The 16,016-nt window shown below is 41.5% G+C and overlaps 2 protein-coding genes across 4 annotated transcripts; both read right to left on the bottom strand.

The window, feature by feature from the left end:
- Positions 1-79: 79 nt before the first annotated feature.
- On the bottom strand, positions 80-4,300 carry comtb (catechol-O-methyltransferase b). 2 transcript variants are annotated; one of them, XM_029502666.1, is made up of 6 exons: positions 4,176-4,300; positions 2,946-3,117; positions 1,460-1,577; positions 1,177-1,370; positions 952-1,083; positions 80-865 (listed from the first exon to the last, which is right to left on the bottom strand). In XM_029502666.1, exons 2-6 carry the CDS (start codon positions 3,114-3,116, stop codon positions 686-688), a joined length of 795 nt encoding a protein of 264 aa, XP_029358526.1. In that variant the 5' UTR covers position 3,117; positions 4,176-4,300; the 3' UTR covers positions 80-685. The 2 variants fall into 2 exon arrangements, with proteins under 2 accessions (XP_029358526.1, XP_029358525.1); XM_029502665.1 differs by having other exon boundaries at positions 2,946-3,181; positions 4,176-4,266.
- Positions 4,301-4,412: 112 nt separating this feature from the next.
- On the bottom strand, positions 4,413-14,474 carry LOC115043893 (SRSF protein kinase 2-like). Of its 2 annotated transcripts, XM_029502662.1 has the most exons (15): positions 13,496-14,474; positions 12,417-12,702; positions 12,235-12,343; positions 12,042-12,129; positions 11,651-11,738; positions 11,338-11,444; positions 11,026-11,191; positions 10,872-10,897; positions 10,687-10,743; positions 9,750-10,113; positions 9,525-9,622; positions 8,307-8,414; positions 7,664-7,733; positions 7,489-7,581; positions 4,413-7,288 (listed from the first exon to the last, which is right to left on the bottom strand). In XM_029502662.1, exons 2-15 carry the CDS (start codon positions 12,637-12,639, stop codon positions 7,104-7,106), a joined length of 1,782 nt encoding a protein of 593 aa, XP_029358522.1. In that variant the 5' UTR covers positions 12,640-12,702; positions 13,496-14,474; the 3' UTR covers positions 4,413-7,103. The 2 variants fall into 2 exon arrangements, 1 of the variants encoding a protein (XP_029358522.1); XR_003840749.1 differs by lacking the exon at positions 4,413-7,288 and having other exon boundaries at positions 7,537-7,581; positions 8,171-8,414.
- Positions 14,475-16,016: the final 1,542 nt, after the last annotated feature.

Genomic DNA, 16,016 nt, shown 5'->3' with positions numbered 1-16,016 from the left:
GTCCTCTCAGTGCACTAATGGCCACAGATTGGGATTATCATGTAGGCGTCTGTGAAGAAAGCAGTAGGTGGACAGGCTCTTTTTTTTTTTTTTTTTTTTTTTTTTTTTCATACAGCTGAAGCAAATGCAGAGCTCCTCCCTCCCCACCCCCCACTCCCTGCCCAGTATGATGGAACTCTGTCACTTTGAGAGATTAGATGAGCAGCGATTTGATTCATACTCACAAACACACACACACACACTAACACACCACGCACATTTGCTCTCTCTTTCACACACCTGTCCACAGCAGCACAACGGTGGAGAATATCAGAGCCAGAAAATAAGCTTTGGCACCACAGATTGCAGCTGGATTAGATTTATTATTGATTTCAGTTGACGCTCTGGGAAAAGCAGCCCCCAGATCAGTTTGCAGCTCATCATCTGTCAATTATGAGCTCAAACAGAGTCACTACTACCATCTACTGTTTCAGTATATGTAGACATCTTAAGAAGTGTTTCAGCTTCAATGCAGGGTGCACGAAAAGGACACAGCACAAACTCTTTCTCCTTTACATGTAACCTTTTAATTTCAAGTCAACAATCTCCATGGTCTGTTAAGAAAACCAGATTTAACTCTGCCGAGTTACCCCAAGACAGGAAAGGTCTGAGGTTTACTAGTAAAACATGACATTTTTGTTCAAAACTACCCTAAGAAGATGGACTTTTCCAGGCCATCCTCCACTTTGGTGTACTCCAAGTGAGATTTGAAGTAGCGGCTCTCGTATTTCGGGCTGCTGCGGATGTACTCCAGGTAGTCGGGAGTCCCAGGGCAGATGACATTGTCTGCCAGCAGGACGCTGCCTTTCCTGAGCAGGCCGCACTCCTGACAGCAGCAAATAACAGCAAAGTGAGCATCGTACCAGAACAACCAAGACTTCAATCAGCACAGAATAAGCCCACCAAACTCACTTCCATCAGTTTAGTGTCAGGAAGGTAGCGATCCTTCCAGTGATCCAGGAAAACAAGGTCAAATGTTTTAATACCAAACTGCTCCTTAATTTTGGGGATCCAGTCACCAGATGCACCTTCAACTAACTGGACCTGTGATCAAGAAAGACACCATCTACTGACCTGAGGATAGTGTGCGTGTTTGATTGGCTGTTTACAGGCTGGTTACAGGCTGACAGGCGTTACCTTTTCCTCTAGCCCTGCCCACGCAATGACCTGACGGGCAATTGCAGCAAAGCCGGGGTTAAATTCAAGAGTGATGAATTTGGCGTCAGGGGGTAGCAGGCGGGCAATCCGCACTGTGGAGTAGCCACAGTAGGTTCCCAGCTCCAACACAGCAGCTGGGTTCATCTCAGACACCACAGAGTCAAGAATGCAGCCTGTGGCGAAGAAAGAAAGCAGCTAATTACACATGCAGGGTCGTGATTTCACACAAAAAGCCAACTGTTGTAGAATGAGAGATCAATACCTTTCTCATCCCCCACATTCATGGCCCACTCCTTATGTCTGCAGAAGTCGTCTATGGCTCTGACCACGCTGCAAGGGTCTCCTCTAGTGGCATTCTTCTGTACTGCACTCAGGAGTCTCTGAGGCAAGTGAGCAAGACCATTTTATCATCGGATGGTATTAAGGAGAAGTTACAGTGAATATGAACCACACATTTCTCACCAAACAACAACAATTGAGCCAAAACCGCTGGAGCTTATGAAAACCGTTAACAAACATTATGGGTTTGATGTTATTTATCGTTCTCTCTCATTTTTTTTTTTCTTTTCTATAAAAGGTATGACCGTTTGTACCCACCACCAGCTGAGGTTTGTTTGGGTGTACAAACAACTACTTTTAACACAAATGGAATCAAATAATGCATTCATTGACCAAAAAAATGATGGATTATGGACAAGTGCTAATTAATTTAATTAATTTTATTTAATTAATCTCGTTGGCAGTGTAGACATACTCAGGTTTCATAAATAGTTGTTTCCTTTGAGTGTGCTATATACCGTAACCACAATACTTTTCCATATTGACCAAAGATTTATTTTGGAGGTAAGCCTTGGGTGAGAACAGCTAAAAGAAATATATTTCTGTTGTTGCCCAGTTGCTGTTTGACCTCCCTTAGAAAAACGGTTCCAGCAAGTTGGCTCTGTGGACAGAGGCTAATATCATGGGTGTCATGGGAAGATTTGCATTATCAGTTATCTGGCCACATACGTTTGGTTTAATTTGTCTTCTGCACTTTTCTCCACCAATTCTCAGGCATTTTTCGCTTTCATTTAATTTCTTGGTCAAAACAATGTTGAAGCTCAACATTGTCTTCACTGTAAAGCGTGATTTCAGACATGTGAGATTTAATTTCCTTTCACGGTAAAAATTCAGTTTTTACCTTTCATATTTTATTTCATTTGGTCAAATATTGATCTTCTCTATCAGTTCACCATTTTGGATGGAGTGTTCTGTGTCTATTACAGACATTCATATGCACAAATATAACTTGGTGATATGTTGTTATTGTTTATCTTCATATTGTGTCAAGTTTTAATTTGTCAAAAGTTTGTTTGAATTTGGGCTTATGTGTCTCAGTTGAACTTTGTTTAATGCCAATTACCAAAAGAAAGCAAGCTAAAATGTTGAACGTGGTAAACACCATACGTGTCAATCACGTCCGTGTTATCATTGTCATTTTGAGCATTTTGGCATTTCGACGAAAGCAACTCTGTGCCTCAGCACAACGTACCAAAGCCCAGCACTTCTGTGCACCTTTAGTTTTGATTTTGTCCCTCTGATTTAGGATCATTTGGATTTTTCAAATAACATTAAGTACCTTTACAATGAAACTTATGAGTACATGTATAAGCGCATCTCTGTATGAATGTTAATGACAAAACAGAAAATGATGCTTTGCAGATAGTCATACTCATTAGCCATGAAGTTGTTTGACAGTGAAGTCCCACCTGAGGACGAGTGGACTGGGTCAGCGTGTCCAGCATCCACTCCACAATGACATCATTCCAAATCAGTGCCAATCCGCCATGATACTGCACAATCAGCGGGATCACCCATTTATACAAAGCATACAGAAGAGCAGCTCCACCAGTGCAACTGTAAACAAGAGTCAGCCACATACTGCAGGCAGAGAGAACAAGCATCAGGTCCGTGTGTTGATATGCTGTTGTGTTGCACAGACAGACTGTGAAAAAAAAAAAATGAGGCACAAAATGCAAAAAGAACACATTTGCATAAGATAAATGAAAGCTCTCATATCTCCTCTCAATCTACCTCTCCCTTTGTGTCAGGCTAATGAAATGGGTGTTTACTATGCAGTCTGCAATACTGTTATTGCTCCTGTTTTCATTATCAGCTGCTGCTGGTCCAGACTGTAGTCTCCACGCGCCTTACAGTGATGATATCACTGTAGGTTATCACCCAATATCAGAAGCAGTAAGCACTGGTAAACACACCGACCAGCACTCAGAGTTCCCACCTTGTGATGGACCTAGTTCATCGGTCTGTTTATATATCTCAAGCACAAAGTGGGAAGAATAGAGGAGAAAAGCACAGCCAGCGTGCATTTGTGGGAAAGCATTGAAGAGCATGCCTGCACAGAAAGGCAACTGTGAAAGACCAACAGTGGTTGAGGTAATTCCTTTTGATTTGGTTTTTGCGTTGCATGGAAACTGGCCGGGGGTTAAGAGCTGTGTCACGAAAGGCAGAACAGTCGGACTTCAACCTTTACTTTGGCCGAATCCCAACATACAGCACCAGATTTAGCCACTGAAATGGATAATGGTCTTAGTACAGCTTGATCAACAGTTGCACAGTATGCACAGGCACAATGGCAAACTACTAAGTCAGAAGGCATTTATGCTAACCACACCATGAAAAGGTAATCAGGAGGCTTTGCTACTATTTCAGTTATAACACAATTTTTGCTTTGAAAACGGTATGACTGAGAAGTATTGCTGGAATGCCAAACTGGTCACGAAATCTAGTCTTTGTTCTCTCACAATTTCTCGCAGTGCTGTGAATCCATACCGTCAGTCCAAAACAGGAACTATATCCCAAACTGATCCGAGCAACACAGAAGCAAACACTTGTTGGGCTTGGAAGAGAAAATAAATAAACAAAACACCACATGCACACCTAAGAGCCTCTTCTCAAATGAAATAGATGGTAAGACTTACATTTGCAGGCAGGCTTTCCCTTTCCTCTTCTCACCTGCTCTGGCTGTTTGAAGAAAACCTCGGAGTTTTCTACCATCAGGACATTTGCTTGCTGTTATATGAGACTAACTCCTCCCTCGTCCTCCTTCCATCCCCCTCTCAGAGCCCTGCTGAATGGGAGCATGTAAGGAATGTACAACACACAAAATCTCAACAGACAATAACTCGCACACATTCACTTGCTCAATTAGACACTGCAAAAAAGGAGAGAGTAATTCCTGATAGAATTTATTTATTTTTAGGTGACATTTGGTGCTGCTAACATGGAATAGATCTGAAAGTCTAAACTGATCCATTCCTCTTTAGTGAGTAATTCCTATTTTTCTCTCATTTCCATTTTGATTACATTTTCAGTTAGTGTCAGAGTGCAATTTTTAACACACACCAAAAAAAAAAAAAAAAAAAAAAATATATATATATATATATAAAAAAGAGAACCATTTTGTCAGGTGAAACATCGGGGTAGTCCTTCAAGTATACATTTTGGACACAATTCCATCTGCTCTTTCCACATGTTTTCAAACACATTTTTACTTCCCTTTTAGGGACTTTCACACGTTCAGATGCGTCCACTGTTGGTTTATTGAATTCTCTTGTAGATTTAATTTTGATTTGTTAAAATTGTCATTTTGTCCATTAAATCTTTATCCTACAACAAAAATCTGAAATATGCTTTTTTTCTGTGTTTTTATTAAAAAGCAAAAATTCATCTACCAAAATATTCAGATCTAGTATTGTGGAACTCCAGCCATTCTACACCCGGTTTACTTTCATTTTTCTTCAGACTGAAGGTATGAACCATTCCTGACACCGTGAGGAGGCCTCGGCCGCAGTGACCCCAAAACCTGTGAAACAGGAGTTTGAGGCCAGCAGGGCTCTTCTTAGCCACTCGGTGCCATTCACCCCCCAAGATGTTTGGAGGGGTATAAGGTTGTGAATTTTTCTATTATTATTATTATTATTATTATTATACTAAACAATTCACACCTGGGTATCATATATACTGCATAATGAGCAAAACAAGGCGTTTCTATGACATGATAAATTACATGTAGCACTATCGCCATCTACAGGAAGTAGAAAAAAACTAAGAAGCGCGTGGAGACGGACAAAAACATGCCGTCTGGACTCATACAGGAGTCTCACAGCTGAAAAAAGGACTTTGCACTCTTTCGCTCTCCATTCACCTGCAGCGCCGCAGATGTGCCAGAGGAGCTCCAAATGGAGCCGACCGGCAGGTTTTGTTTCCAGGTGATGAGCATTAACGCGCCCAAACTGCGCAATCGGCTGACGCACGGACGTCTAAATGATATAATGCAAACCACAAGCAGACAGAAGCTGGTCCCCGATGTGGACAGGCCGCTAAAAGCCAGAAAGTGTCAATCATCGACTAATAGGTAGAGCTATTCTGGGCATAAATGTTTCGTAGTTATGATCTGCATTCTTTCAAAAGTGAATAACGCGTGTATTCAAAGATACGCAGCTGTCCCTTCTATGTCATGTAATTCTGCACTGTTACTTTCATATGTTAAAGTGCAATTTCTCATAAGAGCTAATACGGACGGATGTGTTCTGGAGCTATACCCTGGATTCTTTCAAATGTATTGTGCCCAACACACCCAATGTATTTCTTATTTCTCAGTTGGTAGGAAAATGCTTTCTGACTATTTTAGATTTCCTTCAGCTGGTTGTTCTGCTTTATAGAATTTATAGCGCTATTTTTGTGTCAACATGCAGTTTCTCATTGATGGATACAGCCATTCTGGACAGAAATTTGGAGTTTTGTAGAATCTGCATTCCTTTAAATGACCAAAAAAAAATGTAAAACAAAATGTATTCTTGGTAGTTGCATCGGAAACTGCTCTCCGAGAGAATCATATTTGATGAAGCTGTTTTTGTTCTAAGTATCTGTTGGCCTATTTGAATTGGTTCAAGCAATAAATTGCAAGTAACCTAAATATTTATGTGTTGACTCAGTTATTTCCATGCCCCATGAGGTGTCCTTTAAACAAATCTGTCCCCCTACCAAATATGGCTTTTGCGCCCCTCTCCTAGACTAACCGTATCTGCTGGAAGGTAAATAATCCAGGTAGCTCTCACTCAACCAGGCCTGTTGAAGAGTCAGACAAAATCCCCTTTGTATACAAGGCGTATGACAGGAAGGACTAGACCCAGAATCTTGACAGGCCAAGCCAAAGCCCAGAGAACAGACCTAAAATCGAATGGAGCTTGAAAAGAAGAAAGGATGGGACTGGACCGCACAAAGTCAGAACTTGTAAAAACTAAACACGGGAAGACCCCAAATTGTAAAAGCTGCCAAAGGAACTTGAATTGAATTAGGAGCAATACTGCTGATGTAAATGAGAGGTTTCAGGTTTAGTTTTTTTATGATTCTGCCAGAAATTCCAAAAAACATTTTCACTTAGCCATTACGGGTTATTGAGTGAATATTGATGGGAATTAATGGGCATGTTTCAAATTAAATTTTAATTTAATTTATAATTTAATTTAATTTAAATTAAATGTGCAAGGCTCTGAATTTCTGGAACTGTGTGTCAGCAAACTTAAGAACTTCATAATCATGTTAGAAGGCACCAGTAAGAATACTTCTCTTTGGTCATTGCTGTGCCTGAATTTGACATCATGGCCATTTAAACATCAAACAACCCAACTGGGAAAAGGCTTTAGTCAGGCTAATAAATATTTATGAAAGCTGTGCTCATGATGCCAACACCAGACTCCTTCCAGTGCTCAAACCCATGTCCCATTCAATATGTCTGAGGCTGCCTCCACTGGGCTCTGAACAAATCTCTGAATTCATCTGACATTTATCTGGAAGAAAAAAAAACAAAACAAAAACAACAACAACAACAAAAAAAAAACATGTCTCTAGGAGGTGATCCAAGGGTGTTTCAGACACTGGGCAGCTGTGGCTCTTTTCTCTGGCAGCAGCTCCAACATGGTCAAGAGGAAAGAGCTGAACTGAGTAGCTTCCTCCCGTGGCCACTCGTACTTATCCTGTAGGATTTCAAGCAAGCTCCATGGCTTGAGCTTTGAGATGTGCCGCAATTGTCCTGGACAAGGTAAAAATTAGACTGATACACCACCCTTTTGCAAATGCATTAAGTTTCTGTAAGTTAATATACAGTTTGTAAGTTTTTTCTCACATCAACATTAGTCGAAAATACTCATGTCTGGGTCCTAGTTTCAGATGCAGGAAATTTGGCAGCATGAAACACATAATTTCATTTTTGAACAATTTAATACACTGTACCTTTACAGTTGAAGAATTTTTTGGAATTTCTCCCTGAGAGGGAAAACTGGGATGGGAGGGGTCCCAGCAGCTCAATGATGTGGGCAATGTGATCTGAAGGGACACAGGAAGATGCTATATTATAAGCATCTTTAGTTCAATCACAGATTAATGGAAAGCAATGACCAAAACACACCTTCCTCTCTGGAGAAGCGGGCTCCTGATTGCGGGTCAAACAGATAGTCTCCTGTGGCCAACTCAAAAGCCTAGAGATCACATAAGAAATACATAGAAATACTCATAAAAGGGATGGCAGTGACTCAGTGGGTTGGGACTTGGCTTGAGAACCAGAGGGTCCCAGGTTCACGTCTCAGCCCAGACAACAAAATGCAGAGTGTTGACTGGTGGACCTCCACTGCTGAGGTGACCTTGAGCAAGGCACCGCCCCCCAAGAAACCGCTCTGGGTGCACTGAGCAATGGCGGCACCTGCACTCTGGAACCTCTTCACGTTTGCATAATATGGGGCCCTACGTGTGTGTGGATGTATGGGGGCCTATACACACACACACACACACGGAGAGTGTAAATGTCATTCCATTTGGTGTGCAATGTACATTGTACAACAATTGTACAATGACAGTAAAAAGATTCTTCTTAGATAAAGAAATAGAAAGTAAAAAGATATATGACTAGAATTGCTACCTTGGCCTTTTGTGCTGCAACCAGTCATGCTGCAGGAAAATTTCCTGAAAGCAGTCTGCAGGTACGGCCTTCCAGGGAATGAGACATATGGGCAGACCAACCAGCTGAAAACAATCTAGGAAGATGTCTGTCTCACCATGCAGGCGGTGCTCCAGATGTCAGCAGGTGTGTCGTACTCAGCACCAATCAGGACCTCTACAGACCGGTACTGACACGTCTGGATGTCTTCAGTGAAGTGTTTATGCTAACAACAAAACACATGAGATTTTACAGTTTTACTGGTAAACGGCCTGAATCTTTGGCTATTCTCAGTGAGCTCTTTGCAAATGAACTTCAACTTATTTGGAAAATTATATATGTTTTTATTTAATCAGAGGATGTTCGTATGAGTGCCTGAGAAAAAACTGTTTTGTATTGGTTTGATCATAGAGTCTAAGATAAGGGAAACTATAATTTTCTGGCTTGGTTTGATGAAAAGCCAAGTTCACCAAAGGGGTTTTCATTGTATTCTGAGGGAGAGACTGATGTGTGCACCAGATACCATGTAGTAGTGGGCAGCTGTTTCAGTCTGGGACAAAGTGGCGAACATGAACATCCATAGAGTCCTGCAGCTACTATGGCTAAAAAACACCATTGTCTCTTTATCGCTATTGCATCAGGTGAAGCAAAATGCCATACAAACAGCAGGGTCAAATGCAAAATAATAGTGCATTCCTCATTCAAGCTACATTTCAAATCAACCCACACAGTTTAATCTGTCTGGAAACATATGGCAGCCCGAGGGCATTATAAATGTTACTGCCGTACTGTGCTCTACACAACGCACCTGTCACACTCAGCTCTGTAAAAATAATGGGCTGGCAACTGGATATGTGGCCATTTATTTAAAACTCTGCAGTTTACTTCATAGCTGTGACAACTATGAGATCAGTCATCTTCACGCATCTCTTGCGATTATTATTTATTTTTTTGCCTCTGAAATTTCCTTGAATCCTCATTCAATTTGCTACAGAGCCAATTTTGATTAACTGAACATTTGTATCATGTGCGTGTTTTATACAAGTTCCTTTGTTCATAAGTTGCTTTTCAGGTAATTTATGAACACAGTGAGCAGTTTCATAAGCATATATCGACTTCAAAACAATCCTGTAAAATATTTTGTTATGATGAATATAAAGAGATATGTCTAAATAGCTAATATCTGCCTGCTGCTATCTTAATTTATGATTTATGAGGGATTATAAAGCCACAGAGGAGATCATAAACACACTGGAGGGAAGAAATATCTTAATTCTATTTTATGTTAATTCTATAGTTATTCAGGTTTGACTTGCTTGTCGAGTAAATCACTCACCACCCAGCAGGCATTGCCCAGGTCAGCAATCTTGATTCGGATTTTATCAGCATTCTGTGGGTTCAGTAGGTCCAGAATTGCATCAGAATCACTGATGCCTAAAATACATAAAAGAATCGGAAACTTAATAATATGAGATTGCTGTAAAATACACTGGGAGGACAGTAATCATAAACACATAGTTTTGGGGGAAATACACAACAACACATATGTTATGATACCAACCAGGGAGAGAGGCTGTAGATCGAGGCGGCTCTTTGTCTGCAGTCTGAGGTAATAACATTGATCTGGAGCCAGAGACAGAAGCATCTGTGTTGAAGTCTGGCAGAGAGTACACAGAGTCTCTGATGCTGTGTGGAGCCAAATCCAACCTGTCCTCCAACAGCAGGGTGTGCCTCCTTAATGTGAGGCTGGGACCTGTGAGCTTAGAATGACAGTTGGAGGTACAGGTGCTAGAAGGAGGTGTGACATCAGAGAAGGACACATGAGGTTTGTCTCTTTGTTTGTGGTCAGATGTGTTGGCCTGCCCTCGTCGACCCCTGTCCTTCCTAATCAGACGAGTAACTGAGCTTCTGGAGACCTTGCTGGACTGGAAAAAGTTAATTAAAACAACGCTCAGTGAATCATTACAACCAATTCATGCCTGTTTTTAAAGTGCAGCAAATCATGCAAATTAAAGCTACTAGAGCTATTAGAAAATTTCCACAGCAGTGTTAGCAAAAAAATTATACTGTGGCAGACAGTGATGCATGCACTAACTCAAATATTAAAAACATACGCAGTGTATGTTTAACTTTTTAGCCCTGGATTCATATATTATGTTTATTTGTTTTTTCAGTGATGGGTGCATTTATCATATAGATAAATGTAGTACGATACAAACAAGCAGATATAATTAACTACACCTGTTCTGTTCACTTGAGCTAGAGTACAGGAGCCTGTTGGTGACATAACAAATCAGCATGAGCACAAATTCAACACATGCATGTAATAATGAGAAAATATAGAAACATGCTAAATATGGCCATATATTATACTTATTTGCAAATTGTGGACTATTGTTCAGGGTTTTTTGTGGGCATGTCCTTTAGTCTGTTGTAGGATCTTAGTGTTGCAAACGTGCAATTAAGAAACAAAAGTGCAAACCTAATATCTGTCTTACCCACTCCCCAAGTGTGTGGAAAACGCCAGTCAGTTTCCCCAAAAAGCTGGACAAACTCTTAAGAAGTCATAGCAGGGAGGCACAGATCATATTGTGGTTAGGGTTAGAGATCGAAAACACCAATATCAGAGCAATTCAAGAGAATTAAATAATAAAAGGAAATTGAATGTTTTCACGCCACATACCTGTTTTTCTCTGGAGCTTCTGTTTCCTGTGAGTAAAAATATCACCAAAGGAAAAGAAGCACATCTTGTTAATAATACAACAAAATTTAACCTAAATGTATTGTCCGGACTGTTGATGTAAAATCTACGTTGTTACTGATGAGGCATCCCTAACCTGGGTGGCTGGTGATAGCAGGGGACATTGGCAGCTGCCACAGATTGGTGTTTGCTGCAAGTTTCTTTATATAAACCTCATCCACTCCCAGCAGAATGTTTTCTGGCTTGATGTCAGTGTGGATAATTTTGCATTTAGTGTGCAAGTAATCTAAACCCTGCAGAACCTGTGATAAGGAATGAAAATGGAGTCACTGTCATTGCGCCTCATGTCAATGAGCAGCAAAAATAGAAGATAATCAGTGCACAAAAGGAGCTCAGTCGGTGGTGAGAAGGAGGCCGAATTATGATGGATTCAAAAGTTGCACGATACCTGTCTGAGGATGCTCTTAACGCAGGGCAGCGGGAGGCCGGTGTAGTTGGATTTGATGATCCACTGCAGCAGGTGATGGCCAAGCACCTCCAGAACCATGCACACATCTGGAAAGGAACTAAGGAGCTTCTTTCAAACCAATTCAGGTCCCACCATTCTGGGACAAGGTTGTCTATCTCAATACCTGCATGCTTGTGATCAGAATAATAATAAAAAAAAAAAAAGACTTCATTTAACAAAAGCCAGTCTCTGCTACATGGTATAGCATTGGGGCATTCTGTACTTTTAAAATGTTTCTCTCTGTGAAGGATACGCTCTCCATTTGCACCAGATATCCTGAAGTCCTCGATGAGTTGCACGATTCTTTCGCGTTTGCTGTCTTTAGAGTCGCTGTCCCTTACCTAATAATCACATATCATACATAGGAGGATAAAGCACTTGTACTTTGATCAAATAATACCACGACTTTGCACATATTTCATTTAATGAATACAGTGTAAGGCACAATGAGACATACTTATTGTGTCATATGATTGTTTACATGAAAATTATTTACCCATACAACTGTTGTTATTCTCTTTGTGTCAATCAGACACTTACATGTAATGTAGATAGATCACTATATTTGTTTTGTAGAAGTACAGTAAATAGTCCGTAAATCATTGATCATCTAACTAAAAGAAAAGGTGTGTGGTCAAACTGACACATTTCAGTAGTTTGATCTCATCCAGTGCCGTCTCTGTGAATATTTGGGCACTCTTCACCACCTTCAGAGCCACAAAACGCCCTTTCCTGCATCCAAACAATCACGGTGGTTAGCTCCTGTAATGTTTAAATAATAACCACATTATGTTATTATGCTGTTATGAAAAGTGAAAGAGTCAAACCTTTACTTACACCATATCCCAGCAGAGCCACACTGTAGAGAAGTGACCCCATCCCAATTTTTTAACCACTTGGTACCGGTCAACAAAAATCTCTCCAATCTCAACAAGGTAATAACCACCTGCAACACAATGCGCAAACATCCTGCATCAAAGAAAAGCTCTCCTACCGTATTTAGCATCTGTGCTGCCTACCTATCCCATAGTCTGCAGGATTCTCCTGCTGCTCCTCAAAGAGTCCAAGTGGCTCAGGTGAATGGGGATGGACCTTTACAGCTGGAGGGGGTTTAACAGGTTTGGGAGAAGGTTTAGGGCTCCCTCCTGTGCCTGCCCAGGGGTTAGGTTTGGGTATGACAGATGAACTAGAAGCGCTGGTTGTAAGAAGGGCTGATATGGCTGCGGCATATGATGAAGACATATTTGACCTGAGCAGGTAGAGTGTAAGTGCAGATGGGCTCGGACAACAGCAGTGGAGAGAGAGCTGCAACAAAAATGCATTTGCACACTTAAAAAAGGAGGGGGGTCTTGGAAAAATATTAAAATAAAAAAAACACCTTAAAACAAGAAACAAAGAGCTGTTTTGCCTCAGGAACCTTGGCTTGTGCTGATTGCAGTAGGTTGTTTGCAATGACATTTTAAAAGGGCCAGTGAATGTGTATGTTTATTTTTAGCTGGATGCATGTCAACGTAAATAGCTCCTGACACTGGCCCAGCTGCAACTGAACTCTTCCTGAAGCCACATGAACTGTGACAGTGTGGGCAGCACAGTTCTAAACATGTGGGGATATTCAAATAAATTCATTTCATCCTTGCAAGGGATAGAGGGCTAGATAGCGCTTATGTCTAGAAAGACCGTTAACTTAAGACAGTACAGTGACTGGAAAAACAGGAACGAGCGGGTTATTTTCTGTGCTTTTATATTATTGAACTGACAACGTGTAGTCATCTACTAGTCGCCATAATGAAGCCTGACATTTTTTTTTTTTTTTTAAAGTTCAGTACTTCAAAATAAAAGCCCAGCAGTGTAAAATTGCTCACTGGATGAAGCCATAGGCTAAAACCTGAGGTAATGTAATATCCTCTGAGTGTAAAAACAAAATGCTCACAACACTACACCTTCTCCTACTGACGTTTACCTGCAGTCGCCTGTTTGAATTATTTTCGTCTGAAAAAGGCTCCTGATGTCTTTTTTTTTTTTTTTTTTTTTTTTTTTTTGCTATTCAGCTTTAATTCAAGCTGCGCTCCAGGCAACCTGTAACTCGTGTTGTTCCTACCTGAAACGCGTGACAGTGCACTGGAACGGCAGTGAACTCGAACCACAGCGATGCACTCCGAGTTCCGAGCTGTGACGTCACATCACCGCCTGATTGGCGGACTGGGTCTTGCTCATGGGCCGCTGGTCAGACGTCTGGCGATGGCTAACGTTAGAAAAAGTTTATCATCGCAAGGTATTGCTCGAGCGCTATTCGTCTGCTAATGTTAACGCTGCTCTGGCGTTAGCTAGTTTTCGGTGCATCAATCAATGCAAAATACGTTTCAAAATAACGTAAAATATAAAGAGCTTCTGTTACCTTATGCGCCGTTTCCCCTCCGTTTCATTCAAATGAGCAAGTTGCAGGCACCTTTGGTTATTGAAATGATGAAGCGTAACTCTTATAATGTACGTCATGTTGGTTTGTTTACATACCATAATTCCTTGCACTCAAACGGAAGTCGTAACTTGCCTGCAACGCTTTGAGGTCGGAACTCGGAAATTTCTGGAGCTGGAGTTGTCTGGAGCGCAGCATAGATCTAAACTAAATTCAAATTTTTACATCTTACTGTCGCTTGACTTGAGATGAACTGCATGGTAGAGAAGATGGTGGCTATCGGACTTTAGTTTTACTCAGACAGTTTTGCCAGCTCTACCTTTTATATTTACTGTTTATTTATTGTCATCTATCGCGTTCTATTGCCGCAGCCTCAACCATACATTAGATGCCATTATTTTGGTACGTTTTGCCGGAAGTCTTGTTTAGTTTACTGCAGGACATGGGAAAGTTTGAATTTACTTATCTTGGCCATGACACATGTTTGTACAAAGCACACTCAGCGGACTAACCAACGGTAACAGCTACTTACCCCCGTGAGCCAAATATCTAGTTTTAATGTTCGTTTAAAAAAAAATAATAATAATAATCCTGGCACGAGGAGAACAGAGTTTCCCAGCGCGAGCCCTCCACTCCGTGTGTGTAGAAGACTCTGAGCAGTGTTCCCAACGCCTCAGACAGGAAAGCAGCTATTGGCTGTCCTAAAAGTCGCTAGAAGTCAGTGAATGACGTCACCACTCAATTTGCGTAATTTATTGGCCATAGGCACGTAATCGTAATCGACACTGTAGGAGAGGGTCTAACATCGTGGGAGAGACATAAGGTTAGTAAAAAAAAAAAAATACCTTAAATATATTTAGAGCTATCAATGAACTTTCTTCTCTTGATTCTTTCTTTTTTTGACATTGGAATAGGCCATCACTTCTCTAAATAAGTCCATGACTTCAATGCTTTGAGCCAAAATCAATCAAATTAAATCAATTTAAAATAATAGCAAAACGTCTTTTTTTGAGGGGGGGGGGGCTTTGCACTTACACCCAGGGCGGGATCAGCAGCGGCTCTGATTCCTTTGCAGTCTGGAGGACCTCCTCTCTGCTCTGACTCACTGCACCATCTGCGGCTGTAACCAATGTCTTCGCCTAGGCTCAGACAAGATATGGGTGAAATTCCCCCAGTTAACATCGGCAAGTTTAAGGTGGTCCTCCTCTGCCCCCAGGTGTTTGAGGCATGAACAGTTTTTTGCACATAGTCCTGCTCTGTTTGATTTGTCCTGTGTCACAGGCTCCAGCCAACTTCCAACAAGCGCGACAACAGCATCACCTGGCCCAAGCCAACACACCTCCTGACTGCTTAAGGCAAGTAAAGGTTAAGGGTAGGAGAGTTTTCAGTCACTGGTGGCCCCAACCCGTTCCAACACTACTCTGGTAGTGATGTTTTGTTTTATTGCTGGGTTGCCTGCTGGTTAATTGGCACCCCCACTTTTGGTCCAGCTGATAAGAGGTACAGTTTACATTCTCATAGTCAGTGTGGGGGTTAACCTTGTATTCTACCCGCATACTGTGATGGGTACTCTGAGCCATGCTCATCTAGCCAGTCTGACCACAGTGGTCACAGAAGGCATCGATGTCCTCCCAGATCAGTGCCAGGTTACCTTCTTACTACAGATGCACAGTGATGCACGGCTCATGTTGGACATTTCACCTGATTTCACATGATATACCACTGTTTGATAAGATGCCAGTGCAATAGATGTATTTCTTCCCTCAGGGCCATGACTGAAAAAACTTGTTGGGACAGAAGTGTGTAGAGTACACAGATAATAATCCTGTAACCTTTCAACAGCAATGTTTGTCTACAGAACTTCCCAACTTTGAGTATGTCATCAAGTACATGCCTGGGAGAGGTAACAGTAGTGCCTACGCCCTCTCTGAGCAGTACTCACCAAACGCATCTATTCCTGGCTCGTGGAACTCCAGTTCCAGAATCCATGCAGCTAGTCTTTTAACCAGCACCTTAATAACAAAGCAAGCTCCATGCTATTGCTGTCTTCCCATGTCACTCCCCCTCAATTCTCCATGCCCTACAGGAAGCAGATTCCACCATATGCAATTTCCTGGGGTTCTGGACCAGATGTCCAAGAATGCACTTGCACTGGTCAATCTGTGGGATCACATGGTCGAGCAAGATGGTGTGCTTAATCACAAGG

This window comes from Echeneis naucrates, chromosome 5, assembly GCF_900963305.1.
Source record: "Echeneis naucrates chromosome 5, fEcheNa1.1, whole genome shotgun sequence".
Classification (NCBI taxonomy): domain Eukaryota; kingdom Metazoa; phylum Chordata; class Actinopteri; order Carangiformes; family Echeneidae; genus Echeneis; species Echeneis naucrates.
The sequence above is the reverse complement of the archived record's forward strand: the minus strand, read 5'-3'. Positions and strand labels throughout refer to the sequence as shown.